A 16,709-nucleotide genomic window follows, 5' to 3' on the forward strand; every position below is an offset into this window, starting at 1 on the left:
ACCAGTCAAGTTGATATAATTAGGGATGCCGAAGTCAATAATCTGATAATCTCCAGTGCACAAAGGCTTGTATGTAGGAGAAGTGATTCCAGGAAGTCTGCAGCTCAGAGCCGTGCAGGAAAAATGCCAGATTTTAAAAAAAGAAACAGGCAGAGACCCGGAGGAGAGAGTGCTTCCTAATCCTTCACTGGTGACATATTTTGGGCCATCAGCTCTGCAGTAAATGTTTTCCCATACAGTCAGTTAGTGCCTTCAAACCTTCCCTTTACAGCCTTAATAATAATGTTCAGTTACTGGTTCTGCTTTATAAATAAATAATCTCAGTTTAATGAGACACTCTGCCGGGTGAGCGATGCCGGCTGTGGGGGGCATGTCTCCAGGGCCCTGGCAGCAGCGTGCTCCCTCCCCGCTCTCACACATGCCCTTGGCCACGGTGAGCAGCAGAAAATGTAAAGCAATATAACATTTGGCAAAGCTTTTGCTGTCTCTTTATTATGGTGAGCCGGAGAAAGGGAAGTCTTACCTCAAGAAATGATGCCAAGAAAATACGCCTGTTGTAAAACGCTTTGAACATGTTAAAGGACTAACAAAAGAGTAGGCGTTTCAAATATTTCAGGTTGCTCTTTAAAAGTGTCAGGAGTTCCCCTTGGCTTTCCAGTGTTAGGGCACGGGAAGGGGGCTGGGGGTCCTCTCTGGGAAAGCATCCAACAGGTTCATTCCCATTTTCCTCCCTCAAGCCCAAGTGAAAGTGCTGAAGACCAACCCACATAGTGAGCTATGTGTCCCTCACAGACTGTTTTGGGCCAGCACAGCTCCAGGTAAGACCAAGACAGTTACTTTTCAAGATCTTGCCATCCTGGAGGAGTCACTGAGGAGCCCTCAGGCAGAGCAAGGATCTCCCCTTTGCACCAGGATGGATTTGGGGTGCATCCCCAGGGTGGCTACATCTCATCTGCCAGTGAGCTGTCAAAGGCTGCTGCACAGGGAAGACGTGCTCCCGGAAACAGCAAGTGGATTATATAAAAGTTTCATCAATTTTAAATGACAGTGTTATCTTCCTAACGGGATGTTTTAGCTGTAACATGCTCTGCATAAACCTTTTAACTCGCCTTGTCAGGAACCATTCTGCCTTCTTCTGGTGCGCACAGCGAGCCTGTCGCTCAGCAGGCATTGAGAGGAATTGTCGGAAAGCCAAACGTGGAGAAGCGATGGGAAATCATCCCATTTTTCCCTTGCATGGCGGGATGAGTGATGTCCAGGGTCGTCTGCCGAGGCGCTGCCAACTGTCTAATGCACAGCTGGGACTTCAGCTCCCCCAGGGCATCGCATGCCCCAAGCCCCTGGCCACCGAGGACGTCTGGGCTGGGAAATAAGGGGACCAGCCTGGAGTCTGGATAAATAACAGCTCCTGAATACTGAATTAGAGGGTCCATTGCCATTGCATTGGAGCTTGGCACCAGAAGAAGGAGGCCTTCCAGATGATCCCATAAATCAGCTGGTGAACTCTTGCCTGCCCTGGGTGGGTGTGAAAAGTGTGTGCTCTGCTGGATATTATATTGCTATTTTTTCTCAAAGTGTGAAGGAGCCAAGTGATCTTTAAAACATGCTAATCTGATCTGACAGAGAAGGCTGTTTGTTATTGTGCAATTCCATAATAAATGTAATTTCTGTTGGTTAAGTTAGGCTATGGGATTTACCTGACTTCCTTACAAAAATATACCGATAGTACAGGCCAAGGCTGCAAGGTCCTACAGGGAATATCACCATAACAGGAGCAGTGGATGGGGTGTTAATCACCATACAGAAAGGCATTGTGAGCTTCAGAGATGTGCTGTCTTGTTAGAGATGTGTGGGAAACCATGTGGAAGAAGGGTGATCTTCCAGCCAGGCTGGACTGGACATGGGAGATGTGCATTGCTCTGGTCTGTGCTGGAGAGCCCAAATAATGTCCCTTCCTCCCGCTTCGGTCTATGGCCTCCTCGGGTGCGTTGGTAACTGCTTCCATAGCGCACGTCAAACAAGCGGGATGCTTGCTCAGGGTCTTATCCCATATCGAACATGGACCATGGATCCAGGCTGGGGACAGGCATTCCCCATTTCCCCACAAGGGCACAGGCAGATGTGAAGGCAGCGACCTCGCCATTGCATCGCAGCTGCAAGGCAATGCCTGCAGCTGCAGGAGGGATGCAGTGCCCATGGGCTTCACCCTCTCCCGTGCCAGCAGGCAGGAGCAGCCCGGCACAGCCACTGCAGCAAGGATTTGTTGCCTCAAGGGCACCATGTTTCTCCCGGCTGCTGCTCCTTCCGGGAAGGCAGGTGCAGCACCGGCCATCGGGGCTGAGCCTTGAGAGGCAGCAGCCATGTCGTAACCAGAGGTAAACCGTGTGCTGAGGAGATTTATCTCACACGAAAGGGAAAAGCAATATGCATGCATACTGCAGATGGGACTGGCGCTGGGTGTGGATTTATAGGCAAGGAGTAAATAGGAACATAGGGAAACGCTTTCCCTTTCTCCATAAACTTTTCAATTTCAGAGAGGCCAGATTCAATAAAATTATCTCACAGATGGAGGTTTTATTGAATCTGGCCCATAAAGCTCCCATTATGGGGTTTACAACTGCCATTTACACAAATCCTGCTATAATAAAATACAGTGGTGTTTACAGCATTCTTGCTACTGCCACAGAATTACAGTGTGCGCAAAACCCAACAAGTAAATCTTGGCTTATTGCACCAGGCACTCCACTGACAATATAAAGCAGCAAAACTGGGGGCAGGGGGGGCGGGGGGGTGTTGCTTGGGCAAGAGGAGAATTATGCCTGCTGCTTGGCCAAGATACCCCAGGGAAATACCATTGATTTACAGCCCTCACCCTGCTCTCCTTCAATGCAAAACGTAAATATGCTTGCAAAAGGTGCTGCACGGCCTCAGCACCCAGCTGTGGGGACTGGCTGGGCTTTACTGGCAGCTGGGTGATGCCAGCCGTTAGCAGCACCTGATCCAGCCACGGCAGAGAGCCAGGCTCGGGTTGGCTGTGGCCTTGCTGAAGTTCGGTATGAAAACCTCCAGCTGGCTCCTTCTCCTTCTCCTACCTGCCTTGTGGGTGCTGTGGGTGCTTGTGGCAGCATCCGTGATGAGTAACGGTGAAAACTGGTGGGCAGCCCTGGTGGGTTGTGGCTGAAGAGGAAGGAGGCTGAAGGGTTTGCTGAACAAGTGAAAGCATCTGGAAAGCTTCTGGTTTGGAGCTGAAAGTGGGGCTAAAGGGTGAGTAAAGACTGGATCTCAACTGCCCGAGGGACTGAGGCTTTGGGTGCTGAGTCTGCTGTCAGAGGTGCTCTCAGTAGGTGAGAGAAAAAAATAGGAACTCTGGAGGAGATCCCTTTTAGCCCGAGCTGTGGTTTTGGGTATGGCTCTATGGCCTTGGTGAATAATCACCGTGGCACATGTTGATGCTGGTTTCCAGTACTTGATGAAGGGAGATGCATTTCCATTGCATATCTTTCCTCTCTGCTTGTCCCCACGTTGAGCGCTGTGGGTGGGAGGCGATGGCTTTTCCTTTATGGCAGGTCTGTCTCACACCGCAACCCTTCAGTTCCCTCTTGAGGTATCACTGCATTAATCGTTGTGCCTCCCTATGTATTTGCAAAACACTTATATTTGCAACTCCATTAATTAGGTCAGAAAGCAGGTCACACTCATCTCTCCATCATCTCAATATATTGTTTTCTGACATCGCCTCACAAATTAAATGAAGATGTTTAATACTGATTTTCAGTGCTGTGCTACACGTAAAGGCAGAAACCTCTTGTATTTGCAGAGGAAGTGTCTCATTGAAGATGAGGGAACATAATTCAAGTTATAGTAGAAACATTTATTTCATGGCACATATTTAACAAGTCAATTCACAGTAAAGTTCAGCCTTCCCTTTCTCCAGCAAGCTCAGCATGAGGAATTGATTTGATCAAAGTTTTTTATCAACCTTCCTTATCCTTGGACACCTAAATACCTTTGCAAATCTCTCCTTGGTGATACGCCCTGGGGAGTAGCCGGGTGGGAACTTGCATTATTTTCCTGTTCTCTGTGCTTCATTGTGCTCAGCACATCACCTGCAACTGGGGCAGCTTTCCGTGCCCCTCTCCTCAGGAATCATCCCATAACCCGGCAGTGGCTGGGGAGAAGATGCACATGCAGAACTGAAGTCCAAGGAGGCAGCTGAAACTCCTGGCTTCGTTCTGGCTGTGGATTGGGAAAACTAAGATTAATGATGTGTTTGCAGAGCCTTGTGCAGCGAGGATAGGTTTGTTTTCTCTATCATATTTCCATATTGCTTTTACTGAAATGTTCAGTCCTTTATTTTGCCATTACATCTGCTTGCTGTATAATCTTTTGGTGTCCAGGAACGTGTTTTCTTTTCCAGATGTGTACACTGTTTCCTCTGCATTGCTGACTTTTGGCTTATTTAATGGCGACAGGGATCGGGCTGTTTGCTTGTCATTTCCCATATCAGCCCTACTGTACACCTCAGAGTAACTCTGTTAAAGCTGATGGAGTTGTTTCAGAGCTACAGTGCTACAATCAACACCACCTAACCTGTCCTTTAATTTAAATTACAACTGCATAAATAAACTGTCCCTGCTTCTGCTCAGGATTTTCCAAGGAAGCCTGCTTTGTCAATGACGTTTTAAGACACGTGCCTGCTTCCAGTTCCTGTGTTTGAACCCTTTGGTATCAATGCCGAGGTGTTTCTGGCCTGCATGCTCCCTCCTTCACATTTTTCTCCTGGAAGATTAAGATACGATAGGGGTTTGCATCAGAACCACCCAAGCTCTTTGCTTCTGTCTGGTTTGCTTGAGCTTATCCTAACTCTTGATATTTTTTTTTCTGCTTTGCTGAGTGTAACTTTATTGTACCTCTCGGTGCTATAATAAAAAAAATGTGGGTTTTTTGCCAAGTCACACATGAAATGAGAGAGGCAGCATGATTCTGTGTTTTGCTATGTAATGGGATAGTGGCCACATGAACTGCCTTGATCTACTATTGCTACTCCTGGTTGCTCCTTATAAATACTTCTGCCAGCATTTTATTTGGGTTAAGACTGACTCATTATGCTCAGTCAATATTCATCCTTCTCTTCTTGTCCGAGCTTGCCTGTCTGTGGGATGATTTAAATAGCTGCCTGGGCTGTGAATCCCAAATGCGGTTCAAAACAGGAGGGGAGGGCAGAAATGCCTGACACAAATGGTGATGATTGCATCTACGTGTGGCAAAAGAGCTTCATGTTTTGTGGTTCTTTGTATTTGCTTTCGGGAAGGGCACTGGAGTAATGTATGGCAATGCTTTAAATGCACGGAGTGATAGTAATGGATAACCTGACCCAAGGGGGCCGGTGCTGCAGCGAGAGCTGCCGCATGGATCTGCTTGTGGTGGTTGCTGAAAGGAAATAAAATAAAAATGTTGTTTGTTTTTGACAGCTTTTTGCAATCTTTGCATTTGCAACATGCGGTGGGTACTCTGGAGGACTGCGCCTCAGTGTGGACTGTGCAAACAAGTCAGAGAGTGACTTCAACATTGACATAGCCTTTGCCTACCCCTTCAGGTAACCCGGCTGGGCTCGTGGCGGTTCGTTTGCAGGGAGCAGGCACTCGGGGGCTGATGCAGAGCCCATTTTCAGGGGGGGTGTCCCATAATTTATAGCAGATTCTGATTAAGCACCAATCTGGGGGGGGGCTCCTGAATTTTCCTCACAATGTTGTTTAGGCTCTGGGTGTGTGGGAGGAATGAGTCTGGCTGGAGCTGGTGTGGATGGGGCTGTGGGCACCGCTGGGGAATGGGAGCTCAGTGAAGAAGAGAGCAGTTGTGGGTGTCAGAGCCCCATAAAGACCAGGGCAGCTCAGGGACTCACAGGGGGCAGAATACAGCAGACGAGGGGAAGGAAAAAACCAACCAAAAACACATCAGTCCATGAAAAAAGGGGGATAAAGTGTCCATTGACTGTAGCATTGCCATTAAGCTGGAAATGAGGGGGTATTCCCAGCCGTTGGAGTAGCAAGAGTATAGAAGAGCTGCTTCCTGGGGGCAGGGAAGCAAAAGACAAAATAAATTTGAGCCATAATTTTGAAATGCTTTTTAAAATTCTACTAATTGCCTGTCTGCATATCTTGGTGCCTGAATACTTTAAACCCTGGAACCTAGAGAATTGGGAAAACCAGATTCTATGTTGTTTAAGTAGTCTGAAAGCTTGTAGTGAGAGGTATATATATATATATAAATGTTCATGCCATTTATGATCCTGCTTCAGAAGAACATCCGCAGCCTTCTGTTTTCAAAGATGTCAAGTCCACTCTAGAAACCTTTCACTTCTGCATAAGTGATTTCTTTGAGGAATTGAGATGATTAAGAAAAGAATGCATAATCTAATCTCAAGTCTAGTACACTGTGACTCTAAAATTATTTTGCTTCCTTGGAAATCACATGCTGTTTTGCTTATGATTGCTATGCACAGACCAGATGTAATAGCATTTACTTCTTTAACATGTTCTAAAATGCAGTAACTTCCAAACAGTGGAAATTGAATTTGATTCTTTGAACTGTTGTTCTTCCTTGACACACATTTATTACTCCAGCGGCACATTTCCTGGTATTACAAATGTTTATTTTTGTCTTGAACTTGTCTGCATTTTCTTTCATTTCTGCTTAGTATGCATAAGAGAAATCCTGAAAATTGAGTTATATGAATTTGTAATGTGATTCACTTCCAAATAGGTCATTTTTCTGGCATTCATTACAGAATACTACACTAAAGTGCTTCTAGTTTGCATGATTATAAAGTAGTACTTCATGTGAGAGGTTAATAAAATGGAGAGAAGTAGCCAGCAGGTATCTCGTGGTGTTTTACTAGGTTTGTTGACCATTGCTTCTCAAAGGAAGTAGCTGGATCTGCAGCTTCCCACAGTCTTGCTTATTAGAAAATGGGAAATAATTTCTGGGTAATTGTAACATTCCAGCATGTTGGCAAGTTGATGCAAAACAGAGTTTATTTGCAGAAGGGACCCAGCTGAGGCTGTAGGTGGCCCTTGAGCTGCCTGTGTGGCTCCCAGCTGTGGCGGGGTGTGCTCAGCATGAACAGGCAGGGTGTATGGTGTGTACAGTGGGATGGCTGGCCACGTGTGTAAATACACCTTCAATTTGCAGGGAAGAAGGTAGGTGACACTTAGCCAGCTGGTGTTTGGGGAGAAGCATGAAGATTATTCAATTTTTGTGCAGTTTGGAATGTTGCATGCTAAACCTGAGGCTTGTGCAAAGAAGTGTCCAAATCCACAGACTACGTGGGGTAGCAGATGGGTGCCTGGAAAACCTGGCCCAGTGCTACCTGTGGCACTTGGTGTCATTTCACTGTTTTATCTAAATATTCCTGGAATGTCCTCATGAACTTGCTCTTTCTGCTTTTCTCCAGTGCTCCTTCCTCAGAATGGAGAGAGGATGCTCTAAAAACAGCAGTGAGATTAGTTGGGAACGGTAACATCTCATATTAGAGCAGTTGATGCCCTTGGAAAAAGTAGGCACATTTTAAGTACAGGCTCTCTCATCAAAACTGTGATCCTGAAGCTCATCTGCCTGCACAGGCATGTAGGCACGGGCTTTGTGTAGGTAGGATGAATTTCCCACCAGTTGCCTTGCATCCAGATCTGAGTAAGTCCATATTCACATGGCATTTTCCTTTCAAATGCCTTCAATGCTCTGATTAGTGGCTGACATTTGGGGGAGGTGTAGGTGGAAGGAGAGATGCTGTGGAGCATCTGACACCACAGGGCTGGTGTGGTTGTCAGCAGTGACACTGAAGCAGTCGAATACCCGAGTGCTGCTTTTTGAGCTGCACCTTCCAGCATGACCTGAAATGAAGAAAGCCATGCAGCCGTGCTACCAGCTGCTTTCATTTCTGTTGCTGTGAGTTTGAGGTTTTGTTTTCTTCTAGAAGCTGAACTGCCAGACCTTGGCTAGTTGATAACTACATGTCAAGAGCTTTACGCAAGTAAACAAAACTGTAAGGCTCAACAGGACAGCTTGGCAAAGCAAGAGGACTTAGATGTTTTGAAAGTGAGGTCGAAGGAGCCTGAAAACATGCCCATTAAAGCAAGATCAAAATGGGGAGGGAGTTTTCCAAGACTGAAAGTCTGCTTGTGACTGGGGCCCATCACCTTAGGGTGGATGCAGGAGGGCAAAACCAATGCTGATGGGGTCTGGGGCTGTGTGATTAAAACATAGATTGCCAAGCTGACTTCAAGCCAGTGATTCCTGTAGCCCCAGGCTAGTCCTGGATGTACTGAAGCATTGCACTCTGCAGCAGGTAGCTCCAAATACTCCTGCAAATCAAGGAGCATCTCCGTGCCCTCTTACCGAGATTTTTCTCAGCCCCAACATAGAAGTTGCAAAGGTCTCCAGCAAACAGCGTGAATGAATTAAAGAGAAATCATTTGTTCCAGCAGACAGAGTTTTGAAGGGTATAGTTAAAAGTCAAGGAAGAACTAATAGCAGTTTAAAGTTATGGTAAGATGATAGTTGTGCTTGGCTCCTGCATTATCTTACTGCCACTGTAATCTCGCAACAGGAATTTGGGGAGCATCAAAAGAAACCCAAAGGAATCCCCTGCACAAAGTGGTTGATTCTCACTTCTGTGAGAATCACATTCTCTTCCCAGTTTAGTTCTGGACCTGGATTCAATTGCCCTTTGAAATGGAACAAGTGAGGAAAGACAGATAAGTACATTCATCACTAGAGAAGACCATCAGAGTAATCTGGCAAAGTGGTGCTTATGCATGGCCAGGAGAAGTGATCCCTTCAGAGAAAAGCCCATGTGGTGGGCACCTGCGCAAGGCTGTCGTGTACTAACTGCAGAGGGGTCTCTCCAGCATCACCGAGTAATTGAACCCAAATCTGGCTCCATAGTTTCCTCTGGAATAGGAGTTGAGGTGGATGCTTTTCCATCTACAACTGCACAGATTCATTTAAGCTTCCTGCAACCCACATCCATAACCCTGTAGTCACCCTGTAATGTACAGAGAAACCTGTAGTTCAAATCCAAATACCCTCCAGCATTGTCTCCTGGAGCTCTGCCACACTTCGCTACACATCCTGCCAGACTCCTCTGTGTCCAAGCTGATATTCATAAGGCCATTTCTAATAATCACCTGAAGTTTCCTCTCATTTCTGCCTGATTCTAGTTTTATCACACAGGATTTCTTTACCTCTTCATGCCTTGAAGCACAAATCAGCCTTTCATCTGGATACCTCTATATGTATTTCAGAAGTTTTACAAGTTCAAATATAGAAAAAAAATCTCTGGTCCCACACTAGCAGTTTTTTCTCAGCATTGGGATCTGTGCTTGGTACAGTATCTGTTGCAGACTTGGCCCACATTAGGGTGTTCATCAGTTTGACCCTCACCCCAGTAGTGATCCTCTGAGCGAGGGGGGGAAAAAAACCAAAACATCAGCATCTTGGAATTATTTGTAACTTTCACAGTCAATCACCCTTTCAAATTGGATTTGTCACTCATCCGAGTGCCCTGAAGCAGTATTTTTTTTTTCAATAGTAAGGGTCCTGGTGAAGGTCCTGTTTGTTTTTATATTATTCTGATCCCAGCAACATCTTTATCATGTACTTTTTTATTCATTGGTTTTACTTTGAGAGTGAGTGGTTGAAGAGTACACCTACTGTGCACATATTTGTTGCTGGTATTCATTGTTTTAAGGTGCTTTTTAACCAATCCTCCTAAAAGCAAATTTTTTTTAGTTACAAGCTCAGTGGTCAGGCTTGACTTACAGAGTCTATACTGAAGATTTTTTGCGACATAATTGTTCATCACAAACTGGTTTTCTTGTAACTGGTACAGTTGTAGTGAACTATTTGGGCTTCTTCAGCTACTGATTTAGATTAAACTTAGCATAGCAGAAGCGCTCTGGTGATGCTGTGCTGCACAGGCAGGCAGCATGCTGCTGGCCAGATGTTATCTGCTAATATCATCACCTGCTGCTTTGTGGTTATCTCACTTTTGCAAATCCCTGTCCTGATGGTGGGAGGAACACCTTGCCCAGCGTGGCTGTGGGGCGATGCTGCACAGGGCTCATGGCTCTGGGGAGCACCAGGACGAAGGGCTGGGCTGCACAGGGCTGCAGTGCCGTGGTCAGTGGAGTCCCATAGGAGTGCTGTCTGTCAAGTCTTGAGGCAGGTCCTGAACTAAAATCTCTTTGCCTTTAGCTTTTGGAGGTGCTTTAGCCGACCTTGCAGGCACAGGCTATCCTCCAAGTTAAATGCTGCATGGGGGAATCCATTTGGAGTGTATCTTGCTTTTCTTGTGGCATTCATCCTGCAAGCTACTTGGAAAGCATTGGCCCAGAGGATCACTTGATTAAATTTTAAACAGTCTCACCTGAGTCAGTGGTTAAGATAAGGGTGTGCGTAGGTGTTAGGAGAATTGAGCCATAGCCACTAGCAGGACAGAATGGGATTGCCTGATGCTGCTAATGTGAGGGCCTGATGAAAGAATGTCTGTGCATGTCTCTGTATCACAGCAATGAGCAAAACAAATGTTGTTTTCATTTTTATTTTATTTTTTTATTTTATTTTAAACCACCTTTCCAGTGAGCTAGTAAAACTGTCTCTTGAAGTAATCCTTGCTTCTGAAGGAAAAGGAAATTGTGTTTTATGGGAGCTTTCCATTCACTCCCTAAGCATCTCATCTGAATAAAGACATTCCCATTGAGCACCCTTTAAAGTGTATGCCTCATCTGCATGCGATCGGTAGGCTAGTCTTTCATTTAAAATATGACAGCCAGACCTAAATTGTCTACTTAGAAGCTACAGATGATAATTAAGGAGAAAGTAGCTAACTCTTTGTGCTTTGCAACTGTCTTTCTTTGCAAAAAGCCTCTGTTAATATTAGCACATTTCGGTGCCAGTGTACCAGCCTTTTGTTTTTTATTATTATCCATTTGTAGTAAATCTTGCTTCAGAACTCAGTGGAAAACATTCTGGCCAAAGGGTTATAAATTGGCAGACCAGGAGCTGCTGATAAATAGGAAGTCTTTAAATGAAGTAATTGCCTGCAAAGCTGACTTTCAGGCACCAGTGGCAGGCTCCGCTCCCAGCTGGCTTGGACCGATGTACCAGTCAAAGGTGGGAGATGGGAAGGAATAAAGTCATCTAGTCGGTTAAACTCCCTAAGGTTCGTGTTTTATTTTGTATGTGTTCATCACACAGAAGATGCCCCTTCTGCAAAGGCAGATTGTGGCCTCATAAGACTTCTGTGCGTAGACAGAAGCAAAAGCAAGCCAGCAGAAGTTGCACTAGCTTTGGGTGTGCTCTGTGCCAATATGTAGATGCCCCAGTTCCCAGGCGGATTTGGCAGAGCTCCCAGGAAGGTGAGAGGCACTGGTTAAACCCTGCATGACCTATTCCAGCTTAATGAAGGGAGAAATCTCCATCCTGGAACTCCTTAGATCAAAACTTGGTGCCTTTTGAAAAGCTGTGCTTTTGCACAAGCAGGAGTTGCAGGGACGGCCGGGTGAAGTTCAGCAGCAGAGGGCACAGGCTGCATGGTTGCAGTGGTCCCTTCTGGCTCTGCCATCGGCTGGCCCGCGAAAGCTGCATCAACTTAGTCCCTTTTCTTGCCAAACTGACCACCTCATCTGGCACTGCAGATCTGGGGTTAATATCTGAACTGACAAGAAGGTGTTCGATAATACATTAGTGAAGGTGGAGATTTTCATCAATACCTCAATTTATATAAACTGGCTCTTCAGGATGGGCCCTAAGGGCTCAGTCCTGGCTTTAATTATCTTCTTCCACAACAGTTTCAAACCCTGATCTCAACAGTGCTTTTTATACCTGATTTTGACCTCTTGAATAATTTGCCTAACAAGGACTTTTAGATTTTAAGTACTGTTAGTGGAAACTGGCAATGATGCAAGTGAGGAGCCTAATGTTGCATCCTGCTGGGCAAAATTCAGGAAATGAATCCTTCAGGATACAGATAATCTCTAACTGTGATGCCTTCACAAAAGTATTTTCATATTTAATGTGACCTAATGATGCAAAGCAGACTGAAGCATTAAGATGTATTTTTAACCAGGAAATACAGAAGTTGGTTTTTACCTTGGTTGCCATTTGTACATTCTGGTAATTTTTAGGGCAGTCCAGAAAATTGCAGCTTGATTGTTTAAAAATCTTTTTTGTTTTTCAATAAAAATCCAGTTAAAATCTTTTATTCCATGATGACATGAATGCAAGAACTTTCTGAGCTGTTTAAAGCATGTGGCTTCCCTGGCAGTGAAGGCATCAAGATCTTGGTCAAGTCTCTGTACTGAAGCAAGTCTGTAAGCAGCCTGGATGTGCAGCTGGTGTAGGCAAGCCAAGCTCTCCAATCAATGAGTTATTAAAAGCAATTAAAATCTGCAAATTGGTATTCTTCAGTGTCCGTGGGTCTTCAAGGACCACACTGGCTCTGGGAATACTGTCCTTAGACCAAGAGGACAGTAAAATGGGAGAAGATGTCTATGCTTTTATACACGGACAGCAGTGGTCTGAAGCAATGGCTGTCTGTGAGCACAGGGTACGATCCCTGTTGTCAGGGAGTTTAAATCGTTGCTGCTCTGATTAAAATGAGGTATCAAGAAGGATGACTTTGTAGCTCTTCTAGTTTTGAGTGCCTCTTCCTGACCCCAATTACAGTCTTCAAAACCCACTTTGTAGAATACTTCAAGGCTGGTGTCTTGGCCAAAGAATGGTTATTACTGCCAGCTAGCGCTTCTGTTGGAACTGCGGATAAATGCCAGTGCCCTTTTCCCACCAGTGAGGGACTGGGAGATGCTTCCAGCCACTTGATGCTTTGTTTCTGAATGAGATCTATAGAAAACCACCAGAAATCTGACACAGTCACATCTTCACCTTCTCTTTGAGGCTGACCCTGTGCACAGGGTCCTCTGCACAACCACACTCAGCATCCAGCACCCTGCCTACCCCACAATCTCTTAGCTGATCTGAACGGCTTGGCTTCCATGCCAGACTACTTTGTACACAGCCAGGGAGCCACAGCCCAAGGGTGGCTACGTAAGCGGCAAAGTCCTTGCCCATTCACGCCGCTGGTGTGTTGGGCTGCGTGCGGTGATACAGTGCTTGTGTAGGTGAGAGGAGGGGGTCTGGCTGCCAGAGTCTGTAAAACTGTAAAGCCCCTAGTCCGTTACCCAGCCAGGGAGAGGCTGATTGCTCCAGCCAGCGGGCTTGTCACGGGGCAGCAGCTCTGCAGACAAGACGACTTTTCCAGATGTTGAGGTCTTCTCAGTTGCTGCTCTCCTCAGTGCTCTCCAGCTTCTACTTTGTAGTTTTTAATGACTTAACATTTGAAGCAAACGCAACCTTAGGGGCTGAACTGGGGCCATAGAGGAGCCTTGTCTTGCTTTGCAGCTCTTCAGACTGGTCAGGTGTTGTCCTCTGTTATGAACGTCCACACACAAACGTTGGGTGAACACAGAGCCCACAGACACACAGCTGGCTGGGAGGTAGATGGGGAAGGAAAGTGGTAGCAACTTTCTGGAGATGGTGTCTGCTGCAGAGAAGAGAGAATGCTGCTTCTTAAATCTTTGTTAAATTGTAGAAGCTTTTCTTTTGGCACTCATAACAATTGGATTCTTGATGATTCTGGGTGGTATTGATCCAGACTGGCTTATTTTGCTTCATAGAAGCTATATTTTATGTTTAACGCTGTTTCAGTGCCAGAAAAAGTCTTCATTAATGCTTTAGCCTGAATTTGTTCTTAAGGTGGAAGTCACTTTTGGGTTTGTTAATATATGCAGCTTTTTCACAATTTGAAATTTTAATATATATTCATGAACAGTCTCTGTGGTTTACTCAGTGATGGCGTTTTATCTGTGCCTGCCACAATGGCTTTTTCTAAAAGTCAGGCCTTTGACAACTTGCCTTGCAAATTTCTTTTTGCACATTTTCATGCTGCCAGTACAAAAGCAACCAAAGCAGAAACCCTTTGGCTTTGCTTTGTTTGGCATTTGATCCCATGCCCCAGACAGCATGTGATGACCCAGCTAGGGGACAATTGAACACATGTCCTTCCCCTTTTCCCTGCTCCCAAACGCGTGTTGGCTGTGCAGCAGCCCTCAAAGTTTCCCCAGGAGCGTAGGGAACCAGATAAATGGGATGTCTTTGGTCTCCTCTCACACCTGGCTTCTACATGAAGTTCTTTGCCAAGAGTTTAATGCAATATTGCTTCTTATTCAATAGATGGAGAGGGTGGGCATCCAGCCCCATCCCTCATAGCTCCACTCGGTGAGGTCCCTCTCGCTGTCCTGTCTGGATTCCCAGGAGTGACCTTTGCGAGTTATTCAGTGTGAAGGTGCTGATGGTTTATCCAGAGGTCTGGCTCGGCTCCTGCCCTTCGTGCTGCTCGGGCTGCGACGGAGACCACGGGCTCCTGGAGGAAAGGATTTGACATGTACTTGGAATGAAAATATTTTGATAGAGATTTTTATTGGAGTCATGCCATAATACTCTACAGAGGACTTAATTTGATTGCCTTAAGTACCTTAGGCCAATATACTTGGGAAAATTATAGTTAAAATACAAAATTAATGTTAAAAAGACAATACAAGGAATAAACATAGCTGCATCTTCTGTAGTTGCTCTTGCATTTATCTTGGCTGGTCTTGGAGATGAAATTGCTGCTTTCTGGGTTTACAGACCTAGATTAAACTGTATGTGAATGCTGCTTCTCTCAGGGATTTATGCTTTCAGGTGGTTCTGGCTGAACAACAGGTGATGCCCAAGAACTTGCATTGATTTTATGGGAAGATCATAACCCGTGTGATTGTGGAAGGTGAGGTGGCTTGGTGGTGGCGCGAGTGCTATGAACCAATGCGCGCAGCAGCGGAGCGTGCTGGGGTGCAGGAAGGGGGGCTCAGCAGTCCCACATCGCTCCATGCAAAAGCACTGCCAGGGGACTTGATACACCCAGCTCTCAGTAACAGTTTTATTAGATTCCATGACTTTTGTAGGCCTTTGCTTTGCACTTTCTATTGCTTATGTCACATATCCAGATGTTTATGTTTTGGTAGATTTTTCTCTGAACAGCAGCTTTTTTTCTGCTCTGACAGAGGCTTGTTAGTTTGGAGGCTAATTCCTGAGTAGGTCCAGCAGAGAGGGCAGCAGGAGGGACATCAGAGCTATGGCTTCAGTCAGGATCTCATGGTGGGACCGGGTAATGTTGGGCAGTTGAATATATGGCAATGCAGATACATGCCTGTGGCATTTCCAGGCCTCCAAATGTGCGTTATTCCGTGGACACGATGACTTTTTTTAAGATAATCAAGGGTTACCTTCCTTCAGAGATAATAGCTAGACTTCCCAGTGACTAGGAGGCAGTTCACCTCAAGAAAATAGGGAAATGAGAGCGTAGTGCCACCACTCTGTACCGCAGAGAACGTAAGTGCTGAATTTGAGGAGGTATTTGGGTTTGTAAAGACCAGTAGAGCATGTCTTTTGAGCGCTGTGCTCTGCTTGCACAGCAAGGAAAAGCGTGTGTTTCTGAGAAGAGCTGTGAAAATATCTTGGGAGATAAATCTGGGTCTGGATGTAGGCTTGGAAGTGGGGTTGGGATCACCCACTCAGCTTTCCGAGCACTCCCGGCGGCATGTGTGCTATAATGAGCCGTTTTATTTCTTTTTTGGTGCTACGACAGAGTACGAGGGTTTGCATTACTGCTACATGCACAGTCTGGGGAGGTTCATTGCTATGGCTGGCACACGTCTGGGATGTTTCTTCCTCTGGGAGTGTGACGAAGCTGTTACGCAGGCTGTTTTCCAAGAGCTTTGTGAACGTGATCACTGGAAGCAGGTCCTGCAAGAGGGTTCCCAGGCTGCAGACACGGCACTGCTGCCCTCTCCCCACCACCGCTGGGGTTGTCCCTATTCCAATGTCTTTAGACTCCATCCTCAAAAGGGTTTTGTAGCTTCCCTGCCTGAAGACCCGAGCGCGTCAGAGGGTCTCTGACTCACTGTATTAGCAGGAGAGAGATGTGAGGTGGTGAGGGATGGAGCAGAGGACATGCATGTCGTGCAGCTCTGGGTAGGCATCCTGGTGTGCCTGCTCTGAGCTGCCTGCACTGGGGGAATTGCTACTGCTCCCAGCACGGTACGCACAGTGTGGTGTGTTGCAACAGCAACTGTGGCTGACAGCTTGTCCTATTAAAAACACTACTGTAGGAAAATAGTACTGGCCAAATGTTTGCACAACGGCTATGTGCGAGTGAGGGCTGGGAACCTGACAAGTTAAGAAATCAAAAATATGGGGTGGGGGTGGGGGGATATTTTCCATTATTTTGACTGGAAATAAACCAGAAGAGGAGATAAAGGTTGCTACAGCTTTCCTGGTTAGCTTCCCAGCAGCGTCTTCTGGGGTATTTTTGGTGATGCTGCTTTGGACATGTGTTTGGATGGGTGTAAGCCACTGAAGGCAGCTGAAGCAAGGGGGAGATCTTTAGGATGTTCAAATGTCCAGGACATAAGTTAGGAATAAATGTTTGCAAGATGAAGTATGTGAGTGAAACTACTGGTAGTGTTGAATAATTCTAGAGAGATACGGGCTTTGGGATGTTTTGGGAAGAAACGGTGAGATTTCATTGAGAGAACAGAAGCTCAAGGTGAAAT

At 45.9% G+C, this 16,709-nt stretch overlaps 1 protein-coding gene across 2 annotated transcripts in view; it reads left to right on the forward strand.

The window, feature by feature from the left end:
• The window catches only part of SYNPR (synaptoporin), a 109,910-nt gene that overhangs the window by 74,584 nt on the left and 18,617 nt on the right, over positions 1 to 16,709 (forward strand). For both annotated transcript variants that reach the window (XM_037386277.1, XM_037386278.1), the window contains one exon: positions 5,472 to 5,596. In XM_037386277.1, coding sequence (XP_037242174.1) covers positions 5,472 to 5,596 — 125 coding nt within the window. The remainder of the gene's footprint in view (positions 1 to 5,471; positions 5,597 to 16,709) is intronic.

The sequence above is a fragment of the Falco rusticolus genome, chromosome 4 (assembly GCF_015220075.1).
Source record: "Falco rusticolus isolate bFalRus1 chromosome 4, bFalRus1.pri, whole genome shotgun sequence".
Taxonomy (NCBI): domain Eukaryota; kingdom Metazoa; phylum Chordata; class Aves; order Falconiformes; family Falconidae; genus Falco; species Falco rusticolus.